General features: G+C 35.8%; 1 protein-coding gene across 1 annotated transcript in view; it reads right to left on the reverse strand.

The window, feature by feature from the left end:
* The window catches only part of HECTD2 (HECT domain E3 ubiquitin protein ligase 2), a 38,213-nt gene that overhangs the window by 14,219 nt on the left and 3,455 nt on the right, over positions 1-20,539 (reverse strand). Inside the window, exons 2-12 of the mRNA XM_051800560.1 lie at positions 18,760-18,889; positions 12,295-12,433; positions 10,449-10,551; positions 9,470-9,559; positions 8,802-8,866; positions 7,720-7,765; positions 6,550-6,659; positions 5,093-5,241; positions 3,460-3,583; positions 1,174-1,270; positions 184-291 (exon numbers count right to left, since the gene is read on the reverse strand). Of these exons, the coding sequence (XP_051656520.1) occupies positions 184-291; positions 1,174-1,270; positions 3,460-3,583; positions 5,093-5,241; positions 6,550-6,659; positions 7,720-7,765; positions 8,802-8,866; positions 9,470-9,559; positions 10,449-10,551; positions 12,295-12,433; positions 18,760-18,889 (1,161 nt within the window). The remainder of the gene's footprint in view (positions 1-183; positions 292-1,173; positions 1,271-3,459; positions 3,584-5,092; positions 5,242-6,549; positions 6,660-7,719; positions 7,766-8,801; positions 8,867-9,469; positions 9,560-10,448; positions 10,552-12,294; positions 12,434-18,759; positions 18,890-20,539) is intronic.

Raw genomic sequence — 20,539 nt, forward strand, 5'->3', positions numbered from 1 at the left:
AATGTCTAACACAATCTATTCTGCAGCACTGCAATTGTGACAGTAATTAAGTTCTTTTTATTTAGTATTATGCAGTTATAATCCCAATCTCTTAGTGCAGAAAGATTTAAATACGAATTATCAAACTAAAATTTAAGTTCAACAGCTATTCTGCAGCAACACATCATTACATTTTTTTGTTACCTCATCAAGTGAATCACTAACAAGGTGTGTCCTCCTCACTTTCACATTTAGGAATAACATATTCATGTCAGGTTTCTGTCGCCGAGAGACTTTATCCACAAGGCTTTGCTATTTGAATGAAAAAGAAACATCATACATGCAGTATCTTCATGTAAAAAACCCAAGTGCCACACTTATTAAATGTAAGAAGTTCTCAGTATCTTGCATTAAAGACATTTCCCTAACATCATATCTGCTTCAGTATCATCTAAGAGATGGAGAGCAATTTCTTTCCTACTGCAGATGCATTTTCCCTATATTTGAACTAACTTATCAGGAGGTTTAACAAGAAAGTGGCAATTGTGCAGCAACTTTTTCAACCTTCCAAACTGTTGAAAATATAGATTCTGGAAATGGTTTGTGCTTTAATCAGCTATTCACAAAGTGTATCCAGCAAGACAAGAATGGATAGTTCTACTATATAGAACACTGAGGAAAAGTCTCTCCCCTAGCACCCGCAGAAAATTAACACTGAAGGAGGCAGACAATGCCTCTTTCAAAACAGAGGAGGCTGCCCAGAAGCAGTACCTCTTCCATGACTTGAAAGTATACAGCTGAATCTTGGTCTTCCATGACAACATATCTTCACAGGATAAAACAGGAAACAGTCTAAAATTCTCATAGAATTAATCTTCCTTATCTTGTTAATCTAGCATGCTAGCACATGCTGGTTTCTCAAAAGACGAAAAGAATAAGTAAATTACTATAACTTTCTCCACAACACTAGTATATATAAGCATCCTGAAACTAAGTACATAAAAATAAAAAAATAAAATAACTAAAAAATCCAGCGTGGACATTTGTATACTAGTCATAGTAAAATAGCTTAAGTTCTTTTTTGGGGTAGTCTGAAATACTAGAAGTTGTAATGACAGGTTGTGTGTAATACCAATCTAAAAAAACTTACTAAAATACCAAGGCACAAAACACAAACATTTATCGCTGACTTACCCGTGCAATACTTATCATCTGTTGTTCAGAGTCCCTTTGAATAATAACTTTTTTTGCTGCTATAGAAATAATAAATGGGTATTGACAGAAAGAAAACCTAACAACAAGAGAAAAGAATATAAAATATTTCCTTTTTAGCATATAGCATATTGTTTTTAAGAATACAGGAGTGAATTATTACATTACCATTCAGTAACTACCTTCCCTCCACTGACAGTAATTTGCAAATAGCTGCTGGGGATTTTTGTGTTGTATATATAGATACTCAATTCAGCAGAACAAACTGTAACTTGCATTTACTGCTAGAAACTGCAATAATGCTTATCCTAAATAATGATCATTTTTAATTGTTTATTATTAACATCAACAGACCTACTAAAAACAGTCATCATCTGCTTTAAATACCAAAATTTTAATTACTACATTGAATTAAAGTGAACAACAATATCTTCTTATTAAATAAAAGAAAAACATCTATCTCAGTGCAGCATTCTTAGGTACAGAACTCATTTTCAAAGGAACCGGTTTTCCACAGGCCCTTCAGATTTATCCTGGGGTTACATGTGTTTAGGACTTCTGAAATACCAGATCACAGCCACATTCCACTGCAATCAGATAATAAAAATGATTTTGAAAAACTTCAGAATTCATCATGTAAAAGATTTTTTAATTACTGGTTATTTTGGTAAGATTTTTTGTTTATTTAGCTCATACATCACCTAGCAGAAGTTCACATAGAAATAACCAGAGCCCACCTGGTCTCTTGTAAATCTTAATCCTAAATATTTTACCAAAGTGTGTTGACTTAGTTAAAAAAAGTATGTATTTCAAAATATTCCACATGGAAGGTAGATGAGGACTTGCTCCTACTTGGTCTCTGTTGTCAGGTTGGTTTTTTTTTTCCGTTTGGTTTTAAGTGGAACAACAAGGAGTCAAAAGATGTAAAATTGAAAAACAAAGTCCTTGTAACAAATTAACAGAATTATTTATACTTTAAGAATAATGCAGCTAGTCTTCACTTCAGCTACTCCAACAATTCTGTGTCAAGCAAACTTTGTTTTGACACAATTCCCAGTGACCCAGCTAACTGAAAAGAACTGGAGCAGGTGGAAATCTCACAGCCCTTTTATAAGATTGGTTGTGGGTGCCAAAACAGCCAGATGGTTCCAATGGAAAAGAAAAAAATATCAAAAAATCATTTGAAGCTCAGCAGTATTCATATACCAATGCTTTGACTGAGACTATGCAAAGCATACTGCACGTTTTGCTATCATGTATCATGGGATTTGGAGCAACTGTTTCATTTATTTATTTGGGTTATGTGTGGTTCGTTTCATTTGTTTGATTTTTTACCTTCCCAAGTAGAGTATCAGGTATCAGACAGAAGCCTAACCTGAAATAGCTGCTTTAGTGGAACAAATTATGGTCTCCAAGTTTTCCCCAACTGCTGCTAAAGGCAAGGAAAAGTGCACACACAATAAACAAAAAGCTACATTTAGAGGGCTGATGTCTTAAATTAGCTTACTGAAAAGTCTCAAGATATGGGGAAATTTTAATTGATCTTGTGATTCAAGCTGTAAAGACTGAGTGATACACAGTGATATGTTGAAAAATACAGCTAGGCAAAAAACCATTTTTGTTAAGAAAACGTTAATAAGATTTTGAACTTCAGCAAAAAGATGAAATGTCTGTTTCTCTGGATGATTCTAAATCATACTTCTGGGCTGCCTCTCACGAGGGGAGAAATACCTTCGCAAGCTTTGAGTCCAAAGATTTAACTTGGGTGTTTATTTTCAGGCAACAAAAATAGTACAATTGATTTCACTGGAACAAACATGATTGGAGCCACATATATACATATAATTACATACATTTTCAACATTTAGTGGTAAGTAAGCACACATTATCACTGTCTATGAATGTATTGGAGGCTAAAATACATTTGTAGTAAGACACAATTAGAAGTCTATGCCCATAATTAATAAAATTATTTTATTATCATCTATATTTTAGATCTTTTCTCCAGTTTGCAAAGGCAGAATGAGATTTATTCCAGTCAATCTAACATCCATGCAGTAGGAAGTATAACAAGTAGTAGCTATGCTATGTTTGTCCAATAAAATACAGTATTTAATGTGGATATATATACACATAAATGGTATGTATACCATATACACACACACACTATATATATATATCTCCCCTATATTTAATATAGATACACATAGCATAGATCCAGTGCTTTGAAATACTACTTAAAAAGAAACAACCAGCTATTCCTCTTACCTGTGAGAATTCCCATAGCATTGCCAGTTATGATATTCTTCCATAAGATCAATATGATCAAGTGTAGAATTATAGAAATCCGTATATGAAATAATAGGAGGACTGACCAGACTATTTGCAGCATCTACAAAGAAAACATAATAGTCCTTTAAAACAGTGTCTGGATTCAGCACACCCATTTCTCGGCATCATGGGCACCAGTGAAGCCGGAAACTTTAGGCTAAGTCTAAAATAATAGTAATAAACTAATACTAACAAACAAATAATTTAGCAACAGAACTTAGCTCAGTCTTAGCTACAGAATTACACTATAACATAACACATTATGACAGCATATTAATTGCTGTAGAAAATAGTAAATCCTTAGGTCAGCCCACTTATGACAAGGGAACCTCAGTTTGACTCAAGCTCCCTTACCGACATACACTAAATTGAGGTTTCACAGGTAAAGGACATTATGTTCTGCTGAAATCGATGAAAACACAGTTTGTTAAATGCAGATGTTTAAGAAATCCACCTAATTTCAAATGCAGCTATGGCTAGAACATCTACAGGCTTTCCAGTTAAAAATTACCTGTTTGTGCTCGATGCCTTTTGCAAAAGGCATGGAAAGGGAGGGGCATAAAACATAGTATGCAGAGATATACATATTTCCTCAGGGAACTACTATACCATCTGGATTCACCTGTACATAAATTAAGTACTCGACTAAATGAAGAGAACTAATTCACATTTAAGCTATCTCACTGTGTAACATTCATATTATGTCAAACAGCTAGTAAGTTTTCTCTATTTGCACTTCAACATAGTTTAATTTTGGTCAGTCAGACAAAGTAGTGTCTTTTGATTTACTAAGTAGTTCTTTTTCCAGAACTAAGGAACTGGCAATTCTTTCATAGATGACTAGAAAACACACATCTTGGTGTGCTTATGTGCCTAATTCTGGACAGGTAGGATTGTGCAGAATGCTTTTAAGTAAAAGTGTTGAGAGTGAAAGCATCTTAATTCCAATCTTAATTTTAATTTGGTGTCTTTATTTTCTCCTAGAAAGGAAAAAGTATATGCTCTAATCACCAAACTATTTGGCATGAGTTGAGGAGAAGGTTTGAATTTGCAGTGGTCAAATTTGCTGTGCTCTATGTTGAACTGCGCACAAATTTACTTTTTTTACGCTGTTGTTTGGGATTTAAGAAGCACATGCATTGCCTAAATTCCTTTGGATGCTAAATAGTTCTGTGGGGGTAGGCCAGTTACAGATGAAATTCTGGCAATTACAAATTTAAGACATTTCTTTTACAAATCTAAGGGAAGCCTTAACCATTGGTTACTTCTGTGGATTTCTGTTTGAATGATCTTCAGTTGTCACAGGAAAATGATGCATAGCAATTATCATCTACTGGAAAGCAACAGAAGACTTTCTTTGTTGCTTACTACCTTTATTGTAGTTTGTACTGTGCCACCATCATTGTCAGTCTCCCCCAGATGAGGAGCAGCATAAACTATCCTCTCTCTCTCTCTCTCTAAATATATTTCGACATCTATCTATATATATATATACTCAAATATTATATATACACACAAACATACATATATAAACATACATATGCATACAGAGTTCAAGAAAAATACCTACTAAATAAAGCCAGGACTTTTGTTGCTGATGGAATCCACCAGTTACATTTCACCATAGGTGGAAACTCTTCAGGTTTTGCAGGAAACAGACGTAAAGAAATGAATTGCAGTAACCTGTCCACCACCTGTTTGAACCTCCTCTGTGAAATCCTAAAATAGACATGCTGCACATGTGATCACTGCCTACACTAGACTTTATGCTATCAGATTTCAGTATTATTTTTTCAAAAACATGCTTTTGTCCTATACATAAAAACACAATTTGAAATACAAAGTTTGAAGAAGCGTGCTTTTAAATATTGACACACGGTAATTCTCTTCAGTGTGCCCCTAACTATTGCTCTGTAAAAAAAAACCAAACAAAAAAGAGCAATAGAATCATTATCTCTTCTTGACTTTCAGTAAACAAAATGCCTTATCTATTTCACTCCATACTCTGAATACTGAGGAATTCTGATTTTTTTATTTTGAGATACTTGGTCCTATTGAATAAAGAGGAAAAGTACTTCAAGTGCTTGTGACAAGTGCACATTTTAAATTTCATGTTGCACCACTTCCATAATAACAATACACGTGTAGGTATGTTAAAATATCCTTTTCTAAACAAGATCTCTCCTATTTTAATGGTTTCCATTTCTAATAGATGTTTTGATATGCCTATTGCATCCTTAACCAAGAGTGCAAACCTTATTTGTAAACACCAGTTCAAATGAAATCATATTTTACCAAATTTCCATCCTTGCAGAAAATAAAACCTTTTACTAACAGGTTCCCTAGGAGATAAGGGAATTGCAAATATGGTTGAACTTTTTTTTTTACCCCAAACTGAACTTTTTGCACAGTCAGTACAAGGAGAGCAATCTGCATACCAACTTGGAAGCTGCTCTTTGGGCAGTAACTCCCATATGACTTTATTAGTGAGGTGCTATTAGAGTTATTTCAATTAATTACAAATCTAATGCCCTAACCACACTCTCTCACCACCTCTATTACACTATGAAGCAAGGACTCTAATTCATTTGTAGTTTTCACACAATACAGTAACATTACAATATCTTTTGCAAATTATGCAAGATAAAACTTTATTTAAACAAAGATCATAAATATGTTTGTTTTAATAATACCATATAAACATGTAACTAAAAATTTACACACAAGTTATTTTGCATGTCTTATGGAAGAATAACTTAGGCAAGTTTTTTTCCAATTATGGCTTTTTTGCAGAAAGATATTAATTTTTATACATTACATACGTATTGCATCTATAAATCAGTATCACTTAGTGGACTATGACCATATGTACTTTGAAAACAACAAAACCAATCTCTTTAGTCAATTAAATTAACTTTCATATAATTTATAAAACAGTCAACATCAATGGAAATACAATAACAACTGTAATCCTAAAAATGGAATTTTTAATTTTTTTTTTAAATTCTTTTTTTTTTTTTTTTTTACTTTTTAGACCAGTGCACTAGGAAATGATGGTCAGCTTCTGTTAAGGCTGCTATCTGTCTTAGCAAGTGAGCATAGATGACATAAGTAGAAGTGTTACTAAATTGAGGATTCTGAAAAAGATTAAAAAAATGTGTTAGATTAATAAACTGCATAAAAGAAGAAAAGTCATTAGGATTTTTTCTTATGTTTGTTGTTGCCAATACAATTCAATTACACAGGAAAGGAATTCACAGAAATAGCTGTGACAGAGGTAAAACTATGGGAAAAATTGACTTGCAATTTCTAGCCCAATAAGAAATATATAATTGCTATATTGTAAAAGTATGATTTTTTTTTTTTCAAAAGAAAGCCCATAGGTAGCCCAAAGGCAGTAACCAATGCATTTTTCTGGATTATCCTTTACATTGTAGCACATAAATTACACTTCTCTGAGTGATGGGCTTTTCATCTCAGTAAAATGATTCTTGTAGCTTCTGTCTCTCTGCATGTCAGTCCCTCTTGTCTGAGTTCACACATTCCCACATTTCAGCAGGAGACAGCCCTTGTAATTCACAGCTAGTATACCACCCCGAAGAAGAAAACCATTGTCTCAAAAAATTAAATTACTATCTGATATTGTCAAATAACAGTAGAAACCACTCCTTGTGTGGAGAAGTGTTACCTACATTGGCAAAATTTAAAGGGGAAATCTGCTGCAAACGCAAATCACCTACAGTAACAAAGGTAATAGGTGAACTCAGACAAAAATCAGACAATGCAGTCAGTTAGATAAACTGAAGAAAGTCTGCTTAAAATGCAACACTGGAGAAAGTTACAGCAATATCAGAAAGTGTATATACTGAAACTTTCAGTTACAGCATACCAATAAAACAAATCTGGGAATAAGGATGAAATAAGAACAAATAACATGGTAAAACATTTGTTCTTTCAACCCACAAAATAACAGGAAACAATTACCTGTCTAACTGTTAGTTCATAGTTTTAGTCTATGCAACCTTTCCCCATCAACTATTTTCCATCAAGGTCCCACTCCCATCATGCATTCCCTACACTTCTTCCATAGATGTGAAGTATCTCAGCTATACAAATTATCTTGTTTGCATAGTATACTGGTTTATAGATTATAAATTAAGCAGACACATTTTTAAACAAAAAGACTATTTTTCTTACCTGTAAAAGTATACAGTATGCTCTAAGATCATCTTTTGTTCGTGGTCTATGAATGAATAAAATAAACAGAACCATATGTATGCATCATTTACACACATTAAGAGTCATAAAATCACGCACAATTTTATTTTGCTTGGTCAATAAGTACAGAATACCATATTTAAGAATCTTCACTGCTCTCAGTAATTGAAAAGGACATTTACAGATTCTGACAACTCCCTAAAGGCAGTAGGCTGTTTTATCATCTGTTTTTTGTAGCATAACACGAGAGAAGGCCAAAAAGTGGAGAATCTATTATTCTTCAATTCTGATCAGAGGCAATTCCATGCTATTGTCTATCTTGAGTCACGCCACAGATGAGTTTATTTGTCCCATCTTTGATGTCTCCTGCAAGAATTCTCCATACACTTCTACCACTGCAGCCTCTGTATGTCTTGCCATTTATCAAGGCTTTCACATAACCAAAAGCACCCATGCAGCAACAGCACAGAAAAAGTAGCATAAAATGGAGAAAGGAATAGCCAAGACCTGCATCACAAGTGAGTCACAAGGCACTGTCTCTTGCTATGTCTTTTTATGAATTAACTTTGCATTCTCACTTCTATTACTTCATGCTAAGAACTCATCATCATGTTGTCATCTCCCAGAAAAACTACTTTTGGGCTATCCCCTTCTCCATCCTGCACTGCTCTTCCTATGTTGCTGCCACACAAAAATGGTATTGTGAAGTAAACTTCAAATCAGGGAGTTACCCTAGTTGCTGTTGGGGGGTGGACAATAAGTTTTACCCTAAATAAATTCCTTAACTCATCTCCCAAATCAGATGTCCAAAGGAATGCCCTGGGAACAAGCAGCTGAGATTTGGTGGAGGAATGTATGGCTGCGTCTAGATCTGCCTCCCAAAGGTTAAATGTCAGCTGACAGAGTTGTATGTCAGCAGATTTACCATGCAAAAAGAATTAAGTTCTTATGCATCAAATAAGTTGCATGACAACATTTTCTTTCTTTGTCTAAAGTGATGAAGACAAAACATCAGTTTTAAGTGCTGACACAGCAGTAATGCAAACATTTGTTATAATTACCCTGTCCATTCTTGTAGCAGACCATTAATTATTCCTTTTAAGACTGACTTCTGAATATCTTGAGGCTATGGAAAAAGGAGAGGAAAAATCAAATCTGAAGTAACTATACATGTTCAATACAAGATATTGTAACAAAAAATTAGTTTGTTTTGCTTGTGATTCAAGACAGTGAAGAAATCTTTTGTGTTATGATGCTGAGGTCCTAAGTATCTTCTTCACAGATTACTAGCTGAGGCCTGAGGTTGTGCCAGTTGTGGCTTTCAACACTTAAACTAACTTAAAAACTGTAAATATAATGTCTAAATTACTTCTGCCTTTTGTTTACTAGGCACAGTATTTACTTTTTGCTATCCCCATCCTCACATTTTCTTTATTTCCCACCATGCAGTGTCCCACCACAAGTCATGTTATAACTTGAAAGTGGCCTTTAAGATCTACCACAATATAAACTGTGCTTTACAAGTAGGAAAAATTTCCTCCTCTTTTATTAGAGCAGCTTTCATGATTCTATGGCAAATTCTCATGGGATCGTTTTAAGTGTGTTTTGAGAGATTCTTCAGAAATCATGCATATCTGAGGAAAACTTTTAGTATAAATTGCTTCTTAGCATATTTCTTCACTGAAATAATTGTTACGTTTTAAAACATGAATTATTTTCTTCTACTTACAGTATTTAATAAGGCATCATAGACAACATCCACAAATTTTGCATCGATTCCAGAGTCCTCAATGGTATTAAATGGAGAACTGGTATCTTTCTGTAAGTTAGATAATACATGAAGCATTTTGGGTTTGAAATACTTCAAATATTTTATCTATCCTTGAAAAAGATAATTCTAACAGTTTAAGAAGACATATATAACTTTTTTCCTTATCAAAACAAAAGAATACAGGTTTCTGTAATTAATAAGTGAAAAATGAAGCAAAACAACAGTACTCTGACACATTGGCAATATTCAGGTAATTCCATTACCTTGCCATTCTATTTTAAAAATGTAAGAGGGCTTCAAATAATGAATTACATCGAACTTTCATCTTTTATCTTTGTTGTGGATCCATCATCAGACAAAAGCAATGACCTTTTAAGCATTCAATATATTTTAAAGTAATTAAAAGTCACAGGTTATTTGTCTAGGTTCGGGCCCTATTGTCCATATGAAATACCATAAGCATAGTTTGCTCTATAACAGGCAGGAAATAATAATAATTTAGCATGAATTAAGAAACACAAATATAGCTATTTCTCAAGGAAAACCAAGCATGCCATCATAACACATGAACAGCTCTACTAGAGCCCATATCACACCCTTTTTTAGGGACAGAGAATTTCTGTTTCCAGATTTGCCTGGGTCTCCACATTAGCTGCATTAGTTTGGATGTTTTAAAACTGTAATTTGTGTAGAAAGTATCCACATAGTCATACTGGAATTTTAAAGCTCCACATAAACTTGAAATATAGTTGCTTAAACTGGAATCAATGAAGAAATACAATAACAGATTGTCTATCAAAGGCAAGCGAGATTGTGACAAAATGATCATAGTAGCCTTTGAGTTAAAGGCTTGCAAGCCTTTAACTGATATTTTTGTAAACATTTTGAAAATGCAAAGCACTGTAGTTACTAAATAGTATTATGATTTATTTTCTACCTTAAATGCAGCATTTATCTCCAGAAAAGAATCAAATGTTGTAGAATAAAAATAATGTACAGCTTTCCAATCTCCCGACGCCTTGGACTTTTCCATATCATCCCTAGAAAGAATACATTAAAATACTGGTAATATAAGGGTCTGATCTTTTCAGCCACTTAAGACTCTAGAATGCACTGAAACTCTAAGCTTTTCTCACCAAGCACACTTAGAAGACAGACAAGTATAATATCAGTATCTTTCTAACATCTTCCTTGTCATTTAAAGATCATGGTATTATAAGAGAACAAAAGCATAGTTTGTGTTTGATACACCTGAGCAATGTCTTTTATTCAAAATGTTAATTCACAATGTCACAGTTCAGTATGTTAAGACAAATAATTAGCAGAACAAAATTATGCTGAAGCTACACTAACACGAGATAAAATTTCTCAGACTAATTTATTTAAGTATAAAGGCTCCTAAACCAATTACATTCATTACCATTTCTGCAAAATTTTATTCCTCTTCAAATATTTCAAATAAAACTATCTTAGGCACATGACAAAGTGGTCACTGGTGACAGCCCACATGGCTTCACTACAGGCAAATTGTGCCTGACAAATGTGGTGGCCTTCTACAATGGGGTTACAGTGGTGGTGGATGATGGAAGTATGACTGATATCATCTACCTGGACTTGTTCAAGGCCTTCCCCTGGAAGCCCCTTCCTCTTGCTTTGCAGTAGACTGTCCAAGAAAGTCTCAGCATGGGGAAACCAAAACCCAGCTCAGTGTAGGGAGCAGCTGTCAGATCCAACAAAGAAGAACCTAGCCATTCCTGGTGGATGGCAGTCATGGGAGAGGGGCAATGGAAGGGTAGTAGGGGCTCACAGCAGAGGATTAAAAGGGACAGGACAAGGGGTAACAGTTTTAAAATGCAGGAGGGTCAATTTAGGTTAGGTATAAGAAGTAGTTTTTTACAATGAGGGCGGTGAAACACTTCCACAAGTTACCCAGAGAGGTGTTGGATGCCCCACCCCTGGAAACATTCAAAATCAGCTGGGAGAGGGCTCTGAGCAACCTGATTTAGTTGAAGATGTCCCTGCTTATTGCAAGGAGGTTGGACTAGAACTTTAAAGGTCTCCTCCAACACAAACCTATATTATGTTGGACTCAATGATCTCAGGTCTTTTCCAACCTAGTTTATTCTGTGATTTTGATTCTATGATTTAACACTGTCCTGCATGATATCCTTGTCTCTAAACTGGACAGACATGGATTTGATGGGTGGACCACTTGGTGGATAAGGAATTGGCTGGATGGTTGCAGACAAAGACCTGTGGTCAATGACTCAATGTTTAAGTGGAGACCAGAGAAAAGTGGCTCAGTTGTCAGTGACAAGTTCCTCAACTTTTCAAATTCTCCTTTACACTGCTTGTCTTTCCCACCAAAATACACACCGGACAATCAAAAAGCATTCCTTTTCTTCACTGAATGCACAAAATTTCAAATGTGGAAAAGAGAAATAATTGGTAGTATAAACAAAATACCTAAGACTGCAAGGGATTTTACAGCCTACAATAAGCCACACATATTTTTTTCCAAAACTAAACACCCATTGAACTTCTAACTCTGAAGTATATGTTTTGCCATTTTCTGCATGGAACAACACTTCAAGGTAAAAAAAAAATTTTGATAATTTTCACAGCTACAGAGTTATTGATTCCACCATCACAACCAAACTCTTGTCAGTCTTACTCAACTGCTTCCTCATTTGACACTAACAAAATCAAATGTATGAACTAGGTCAAAATGAAAAAAAAGTCCAAAGAAAGAATACACTTTTAAGAACACCAGTATAACTTACTGAAAATCTTTCACAGTTTTGGTTCGAATGGGAAGGGAAGGTTCAGGAGGAAATGGTGCTTTCGGTTCTTGGGGTAACGTATCTATAGACATGCGCTGCTTTTGCCGTACGTCGAGGCAAATAGGTGGTAGGTCTCTCACTAAAAAAAGGTAAAGAAGAATAAATACAATGCAACCATATCCATAAATATTTAGTTAGTAAAATGCAGATGGATAGGAACTAGGAAAAAAAAGAAAACACAGTGTTTGATCTTACATCTTTAAACAAGGATTTTTCTTACCATTTGCACCTCCCAGACATGATGGAAACTTTGACAAATTGAAAGAAATAGCAGTGTTGCCCCCTATTGTATTTACAATATAGATTTTAAATACTGTAATATACAAACTGCAACAATGGTGTTTCCTACAGCTATGACAAATCTCAAGCACAACCACACCAAAGTCCAACTGTCATACAAGGACAAGACTTCAGTCCATTTTTCTACACCGTGACATATAATTTTATCTAGAGCTGACTGCAGATCATCTACTGCCTCCTTAAAGAACTCCTCCAATAAATTAAATGGGAAAGGCAAACTTTTTTGTCTTACAGAGAATTCATGAAACAATAGCATCTTTAAACATTTCCTCAAAAAATCTGGCTGCCATTCTAGCACTAGCAGTGCTTTACCAAGGTCTTTCTATTCTACTCCTTACTTTCTATTTGATCTGAGAACACAGTATCGAGTTAGGGAGGCAAGACTAGGCAACAGTGCAGCTGCTGTTAGAGGAGAAATCCGGCTGCTTGTACGTCAGACACAATCAGTTCCAAAACATACCTACCATGGGCCAAAGCTGACTGAGCCCATCATTGACACTGGTAGCATCCCTATGATAATATATTTAAGAAAGGATAAAAAACACTGCACAGCAGCTGAGAGAGGAGGGATTAAAAACAAACAAACAAACAAACTCCCCTTCAGACACGCAGATGAGTGGAAAAGGAGGAGGAGGAGATGCTCCAGGGTCTGGAGCAGAGATTCCCCTGCAGCCAGTGAAGACCACAGTGAAGCAGGTTATCCCTCTGCAGCACCACTGTGGAGCAGAGATCCCCCTGCAGCCTATGGAGAGCCCAGGCCTGAGCAGCTGCTGGCAGGAATTCTGGCCCATTGGGGACCCACGCTGGAACACGCCATTCCTAACGGACTGTACCCTGTGGAAAGGGCCCACATTTGAGTAGCTCTTCAAGAACTGCAACTCATGGAAAGGACTCATGTTGGAGAAGTCTGTGAAAGACTGTATCCCACGGGAGAGTCCCCATGCTGGAGCAGGGGAGCAGAGTGAGGAGGAAAGGGTAGCAGAGTTCAAGTTATGAGCTGACTGCAATTCCCATTCCTCACTCCTCTGTGCCACTTGGAGGAAAGAAGGCAGTAGAGTGGGAAAAAAAGGAGGGAAGTTGAGACTAGGAACAAGGAGGCGTGGGTGGTCAGGGCAGGGGAAGGTGTTTTGGGTTTGTTTTGTTTAACTGACAGTAAATTAATATCCTCAAATGGGCTCTGCTTATGACAGTAATTGGAGAGTGGATTCCCTGTCTTTATATCAACCCATGAGCTTTTTTATCTTATTTTCTCTCCATGTCCTGTAGAGGAGGGGGAGCAGCAGCTCAGGGTGCATCTGGTAGCCAGCTAAGGTAAACCCATCCAAAACATGAAAAAAAATTTCCAGGGCATTTCCAACACTCATTTTATGACAAATATCCTCAAAGTGCTTTTTTAATCTGATTTATACTGTACATTTTAAAAAGCATTTATATGAATTGTGACATATGTTTGGGATAAAAGACACTACATAAAATAAAACTGTCCTCAAAAGTCAAACATATTTAACAAAAATCCTCTATGAAGAATCTTTATGTCTAAGAGCTCCCTAAGCCTTTTCCAAGAGGTGTTTTTTTAAAAAATTAACTACACATCAAAGTAGTATCACTACTCTGCTCCCTACTCATTTATCACAGCAGGGAAACAGATGCTAACAAAATCCCCACATCCCAAAAGCAGATTCTTTTCACTCATGCTAATGACAGAGAAACTGTCATTGTGACTTAACTCAGTCACCATTCATGGGATAACAGATCAGAACTGCCCTCAATCCCCTGACTATGGCATCAACTACAGATATGGATATTCACAGCTGGAATTTAAAGCTATTTGAAGAGAAAAGTAGTAATTAAAAAAAAACCACGTGGACAAATGTAGCAGTACGTTCGGATACATGTCCGGAATAAAGACAAGTGCCAAAAAATACTCAAGCACACAAAATATCTTTTATTACAGTGAGAATAATAATAATAGTAATAAACTTAGCAAGAGGAATTAAAAACTAAAAAGAAAGGATACCAAGTAACTATCTTATCGGGTGGCATTAAAACAAATACTACGAACAGCATTTAATACAGTATTAACTAGTGAAAAGGGGTACCAAAAAAAAAGGATCTTAACACAATATTATGGATAACACGGTATTGGTTAGTAAAAGGGGAAACTAAGGGAAAAAAAAAATAGTATAAACATAAAAGGGGAATTAAAGGAACACAAAAAGGATATTAAAAAGTTTGTTCTCTCAGTTGCTTCCTATCAAAAACTGTGCTTACCCACACAGACAGGCCAGGGCTGTCAGGATCTGCAGCAGCTGGTCGGTACCCATGCTTAGCGGGCGTCCCCGCGGAGCAACACAGTCTCGGTGGTAGGATGAGTATCGCTCAACTCAGCAGCTCCGACACCCCATTTTTATCAGTTCCACATTACACTACGTAGGGCCAGTACGTAGTATAAGGTGATGCCTGAGTGGCAGCCAAACACCGCCTGATCATTACCTAATGGCAACAGTCTGCGCATGCCCTACTTGTAGGGCAAGGGGCGAGCGACCCCTGCCCACATAATCTTCCTCCCATCATCATCTTTCTCACCCCTATGTATGACCTCTACCATTGTGTTTCAAGGGTAGATGTATCTATCTTGCAATATGTAGCAAAACCAAGGAAAAACTCAGCTCTGATAATAGGGAATATCAAGCTGACTTGCTAAAAAGCACAATGGACCTTACAAGCTAACTTGCTAACAAGCACAATGGACCTTACAATTAGCTTCTGCCATGAAGTTACATTGTACCATACTCTAGCTGGTTTCACATCCTAATATGACTTCGTTCTCACACCTCTATGCTCCATTGATCATCTAATCCAAAAATATCCCCCTTACAACAAACATACTAAAGTAATTCAAGCCAAGCTGCCAAACAATCCCACAACGCAAGTGCTCTGCTATTGTGCATCATTTCCTGAAGGCAGGATGGACTGACTTCAAAGAAACTAAGACTTTGTCTTATTTTTATATTCTGAGAATAACAAGCCATTTTCAGTTGTCTCATTCTATCTTCTCAATTTTAAATGGATTTTAAAATTGAGTTATAACCTACTGATTTATAACCAGCTGAATACACTGAAATGAGGAAAATATTCTTTTCACATCTGCTGACAGAAACTGTTTCTCATTTCAGCAAACTGAGGCTGCAGGTGCTAAGCTGCACCCTGCCATCCATGCAGTTTTCTTTGAAACACATGCAGTTTAATTTCGATATGCTAAAATTGATTTTTAATAATATGTTTAACAAATAGGGTTAACTTCAATATGTTTTGTCATCATTCAAGTTGATTTGTAAATAGATTTATTTGCTCATTTGCCAGTCAAGAGTACTAATTAAGATCTGTCATGAGTGTCATCCAGGAGAAACTTGAAACTTCACTTATTTAGTTGATAAGCAGTAATAACACAATATTATGAGAAAAAACAATCATTCTGGCTTCTTGCCCAGTTATGTCAAGTAAAAAGATTCAGCAATGCATGGCTGGTTAAGGAATGATCAAAAACTCTGGGGAAGAAAATCTCATTGATACAAAGCAGAATTGAGTAGCACAGGGAAGCTCAGAGTAAATGAATTTAGAACAGCAGTTAATTTCACGGTGATCAACACAGCTGCTGGCAGATAAAAATTTTCAAGATAGTTAAAGCAAACAAAACTTACTTGTATTTGTAACATTAGAAAAGAACTATATCAATCTATTTAATATATAAATTTTATACCAGACCATTGTTATATTAGAAGACCTGTTACATGGGGCAGCTATGTAGCAAACAAACATCTCCCTGGCCTTCATGTTGTATTTACCAGTGTTACCTCTTCCATACTTTTGTTTTCAGTGAAATTAACATCCTTTAACTGTATATATATATACACATCTACACGTGCTCAGAGAGAGAGCACATGTATAGATATAAATATAGATATATATATATTTATAAACAAACACATGCCAAAACACCAACTAAGCATTATTCCTGATTGCCAGAGAAAAAGCAGCATTTTTAACTGAGACATCTGTTTCAATTGTTACTTAATTCTATACAATACTGACTCAAAATAGTCACCTTGCACTGTTGCTAAAAATAATGTTTTTATACAGGCAAGTTACTCTGATCCTGAAACTACCAGAATATCTGCTCAATTTTACACACTGAGCTCTATTTCAAGAATATATCCTTGACTATAATAAATACTGCCATGTATTAGTGGGGTGAAAATTAACAACTAAGTACTTATGAGGCAATAATTACAACTGGGACAGTATTATGTGCAGCAAAACTGAGGGCACTTCAACAGAAAGGTGTTTACAGTTCACCATTTTTGCCAGGTACAAAAAAAAAAAAAAAAGGCAGGAGGGCAGGAGAGGAGCATATTTCTTCTGTTTAGTGAAATGAATTCTGCAAGAGGGTACTGCATTTTTCACATTGCTTGACCCAATATTAATTTTACTTTGTCCTAAATTTTATTAAGCATCAGGCTTTCATATTGTAACCTAAGACTGTACTAAGTAACTATTCAGACAGAAGCTGGATGGGAAACAATTAAGGCTTAAATAACAAAACACAGCAGCTTGGAGTCTGAATGAACAGCATGCATGTTTCTGGTATAGAGGCTAGCAGTTGAGTAGTTAATATTGATAGGAGGTCACTTCTAGTTTCTGAGGAAAATAACGTTATCCAAGAAAGGCAAAATATTTTATTTCTCTGAGGACTTTTAGATTGCAACAATAGTGCAATTGCTTCTATGCAATTCACATATGAAGAGTTCTTTAAAATACAGAGGTGAGAGCAATGGCCACCTGAAGGTCATCTTCCAGCTTTGTTACACCACCTTGTAAGAATCAGCAGAGCTCTGACCTGCTTTGCAGCATCTTCTTTTTGCCTTAGCCCACATACTGCCCTCAAGAACACCACTTTGGCCTTAACTCTGGTATGTTATGCAGCAGTGGGAGAATTCTTTACTGGCCATCTCCAGCCACTGTGGTTTCCTCTGTGTAGTACAAAGTGACTTGAGCAAAGCACAGAATCCTGTCTGATACATCATTCAAACAATACTGCCTTTTGTGTTTCAGTGATTGCCCTTGTTTTGGAAGTAGAAAGCACGTCTTTATCCCATAACAAAAATTGATTTTAAAAAAAAAAGAAAAAAAACCTTGCACTGACTTCTCGTTTTTCAGTATAGCTAGAACAAAGATTCCTTTAGTAAGGGTCCAGTGCTGCAAGTTATGAGCCATCTCTTAAAGTAGTTTCTTTTTTTCTAGCCTCAAATTCATTGAGTGCTACAATGACTTAGCCAACCACAACACAATAAGGCTGAAAGGGACTTGCTCAGAGACAAAATCAATACAAACCTGACAAATACTTGTACAGACTCTTCATAAAAGTTCCAAAATACTGAAATTCCATATCCTAGCCCAAAAACCTAATAAAAATTCCAGGTCTAACCACAACATCATCTCATCTAGGTTTTGTGATTCTAGCCTACCCAACTGAATACAGAGCTCCACTTTATCCTTTCATCAGTTATTGTTTTACCTCATCATACCACAACAACCTTCCTTCTTGCCTTTAAAGCTCTTTAGAACTTATCAATCTTTGCCTGTGCATTTTATTTTGTGTCAGCACTGGCCTTCATCTTCACTGAAAAAGACCATCTCTCAGCAACTGTCTCCCTTAAAAGCCTTATGATTGCCTCATCCCTGACATCCTTCAGATGGCAACTGAAAAATGTTCTCCAAAATTCTGACACAATTTCTAGAGACACTGTCTGATTGTAGTTAGACAAAGAGTCTCTGCAGATAGACTACTGAATTGGTAACTTTCTTTAACTTCAGATGATTTCATCCTCCAGGTCTATTTGTTTTTCTCTTCTCTAACTTGTCTCTATGACACAACCTCTACTGAGGATGGACTATCATATATATCACTGCCTGCCTGTACAATGTACAACACAGCATAATTTAATGAAAACTAGATTTCTAGTTTCTGCCAATACAAATATTGGCAGAAAACTGAGCACCTTCTTACCTTGGTAACCAAGTAACACAGGGCTTTTATTCTCTTACCGGTTTTGATGTTGGGTATAACAAGTTGTGTAGGTGAATTTCTGTTTCCGATGCCTTCTTTCTTTTGGTTGATAGTTGTGATGAAATTGCTGAAAGTGGAAAACTGATTTTTGGCTCCTCCCTCCAACCCCTGTAATTAAGATGACAATATGCTATAAAGGGCTAATACATTACTGCAAGAGTAATCTTACTAGTGAGGTATTACACAGAATTCTCTTAAATACCTTTTATCTTGAAATCAGAGAGGTAAAAACTAAATGAGACATAAGCAATGATTCTGCAATTTTGTTTCAAATTAAATCAGGAGATACACCATAAAATTCCTTTTCATTACATTAAAAACCCTCAAGTATTAATTTGCAGGATGTGAAGATATCCTTGGACTACTGTGAGGAAAACACAATACAATTAGAATGCTGACAATATTCAGACTGTCTGTATCCAAATGTCTAACTCCTCTTATATTCCTCCCTACATCCAACTCAGTTTAAACAGATGAAAGTGTCACATACTCCTTTTTCCAAATAACCCTAATATACTGAAGTATTCTTGAAAAATTTCCCAAGACTTGAAATGCAGAGCCAAAAATTCTAACTTGCTAATAAAACTTAAATACTGACTACCTGGGTAAAACTCCCAAATGATTCCAATTGCCAGCATCTGCTGCTAGGTAAAAAAGGCTAAACAACAAACATTTGTTAACACAAATGCTAAAAGGAGCGCTAAAAGGAACTCTACTTGAGTACCACAAGTCTCTGCTAAGAAGTGTTGTGTACTAATGTGTTTTAACAATGAACAGAAGTGAAATCACACAACAGACTTCAGAAAGACTGCGCCAGTTAGTCTGTTTTACACTCGGTGCTATTAGATATAGTTATTTACTCTTGAATTTGCAAAGTATGGATGTGTTAAGGGGTTTGCCTAAGATGATAGAAGTCGCATGATGAAGATTTTAATTTTCATATCAGCTCCAAGCCATCAGTTGATATCAGGAAAAGGTAGGTCAACTTAAAAAAAGATACAAACTCTTCCTGTACATCATGATTTTCAGCCTCATGAACCTAAAGACTCATTTGTTTGATATCTGGCATCTCTGCTCTCAGCTGGAAAAAATGTTTCCATGAAAATCAAAACTTTAATTCCCATAACGAGAATAAAAACCCTAGAAATAATTAGCATCCTATCAAAATTTTTAAGCCAGTACATTTCCCTTTCCGCTGAAGAGAAATAAATTTGAACTACAACATGTAGCCAGAGTTCTGAGGAAAGAACTTCACTTCCACCACAACATCCTGAAATACCACCAGGAGGGTAATAACAGCCCATAAGCCTACCACACCACAGTGTGCACAACCCGGAACACTGCCAGGAATTTTAAATAACTGTGGCACAAACACCTATTTTTCCATGGCTTATAACTCAGTACATAACAAACTTGATCAATCAGCAGGACATCTAGCTTCAAAAATTCCAAGTCTCAATTTCTAGTTCCAAATTCCTTGTACGAAACAAACATTCAAAAATAAAATGTAACTACCACAGTAATTTTCGCATTAACTTTTTCTTTTGTTCTACAATCTTTGAAATATCATAAATTCGCTTCTTAAAAAATCACCTGGCACGTGACTGGAGAAAAACAGACCCTGAACAAAGATCGTTGACTGAAAAAGAACTTTTAAACAAATCCAGATCTGAGGTCAATCTGCTCTGTCACAAAATGTATGTTCCAGCCAGAAAACCTCTGAAGCTCAGACTAGCCAAATTATGATGAATAGGGAAT

The sequence above is a fragment of the Manacus candei genome, unplaced genomic scaffold, assembly GCF_025592945.1.
Source record: "Manacus candei isolate 608988 ecotype Guabito, Panama unplaced genomic scaffold, ASM2559294v1 h1tg000050l, whole genome shotgun sequence".
Classification (NCBI taxonomy): Eukaryota; Metazoa; Chordata; class Aves; order Passeriformes; family Pipridae; genus Manacus; species Manacus candei.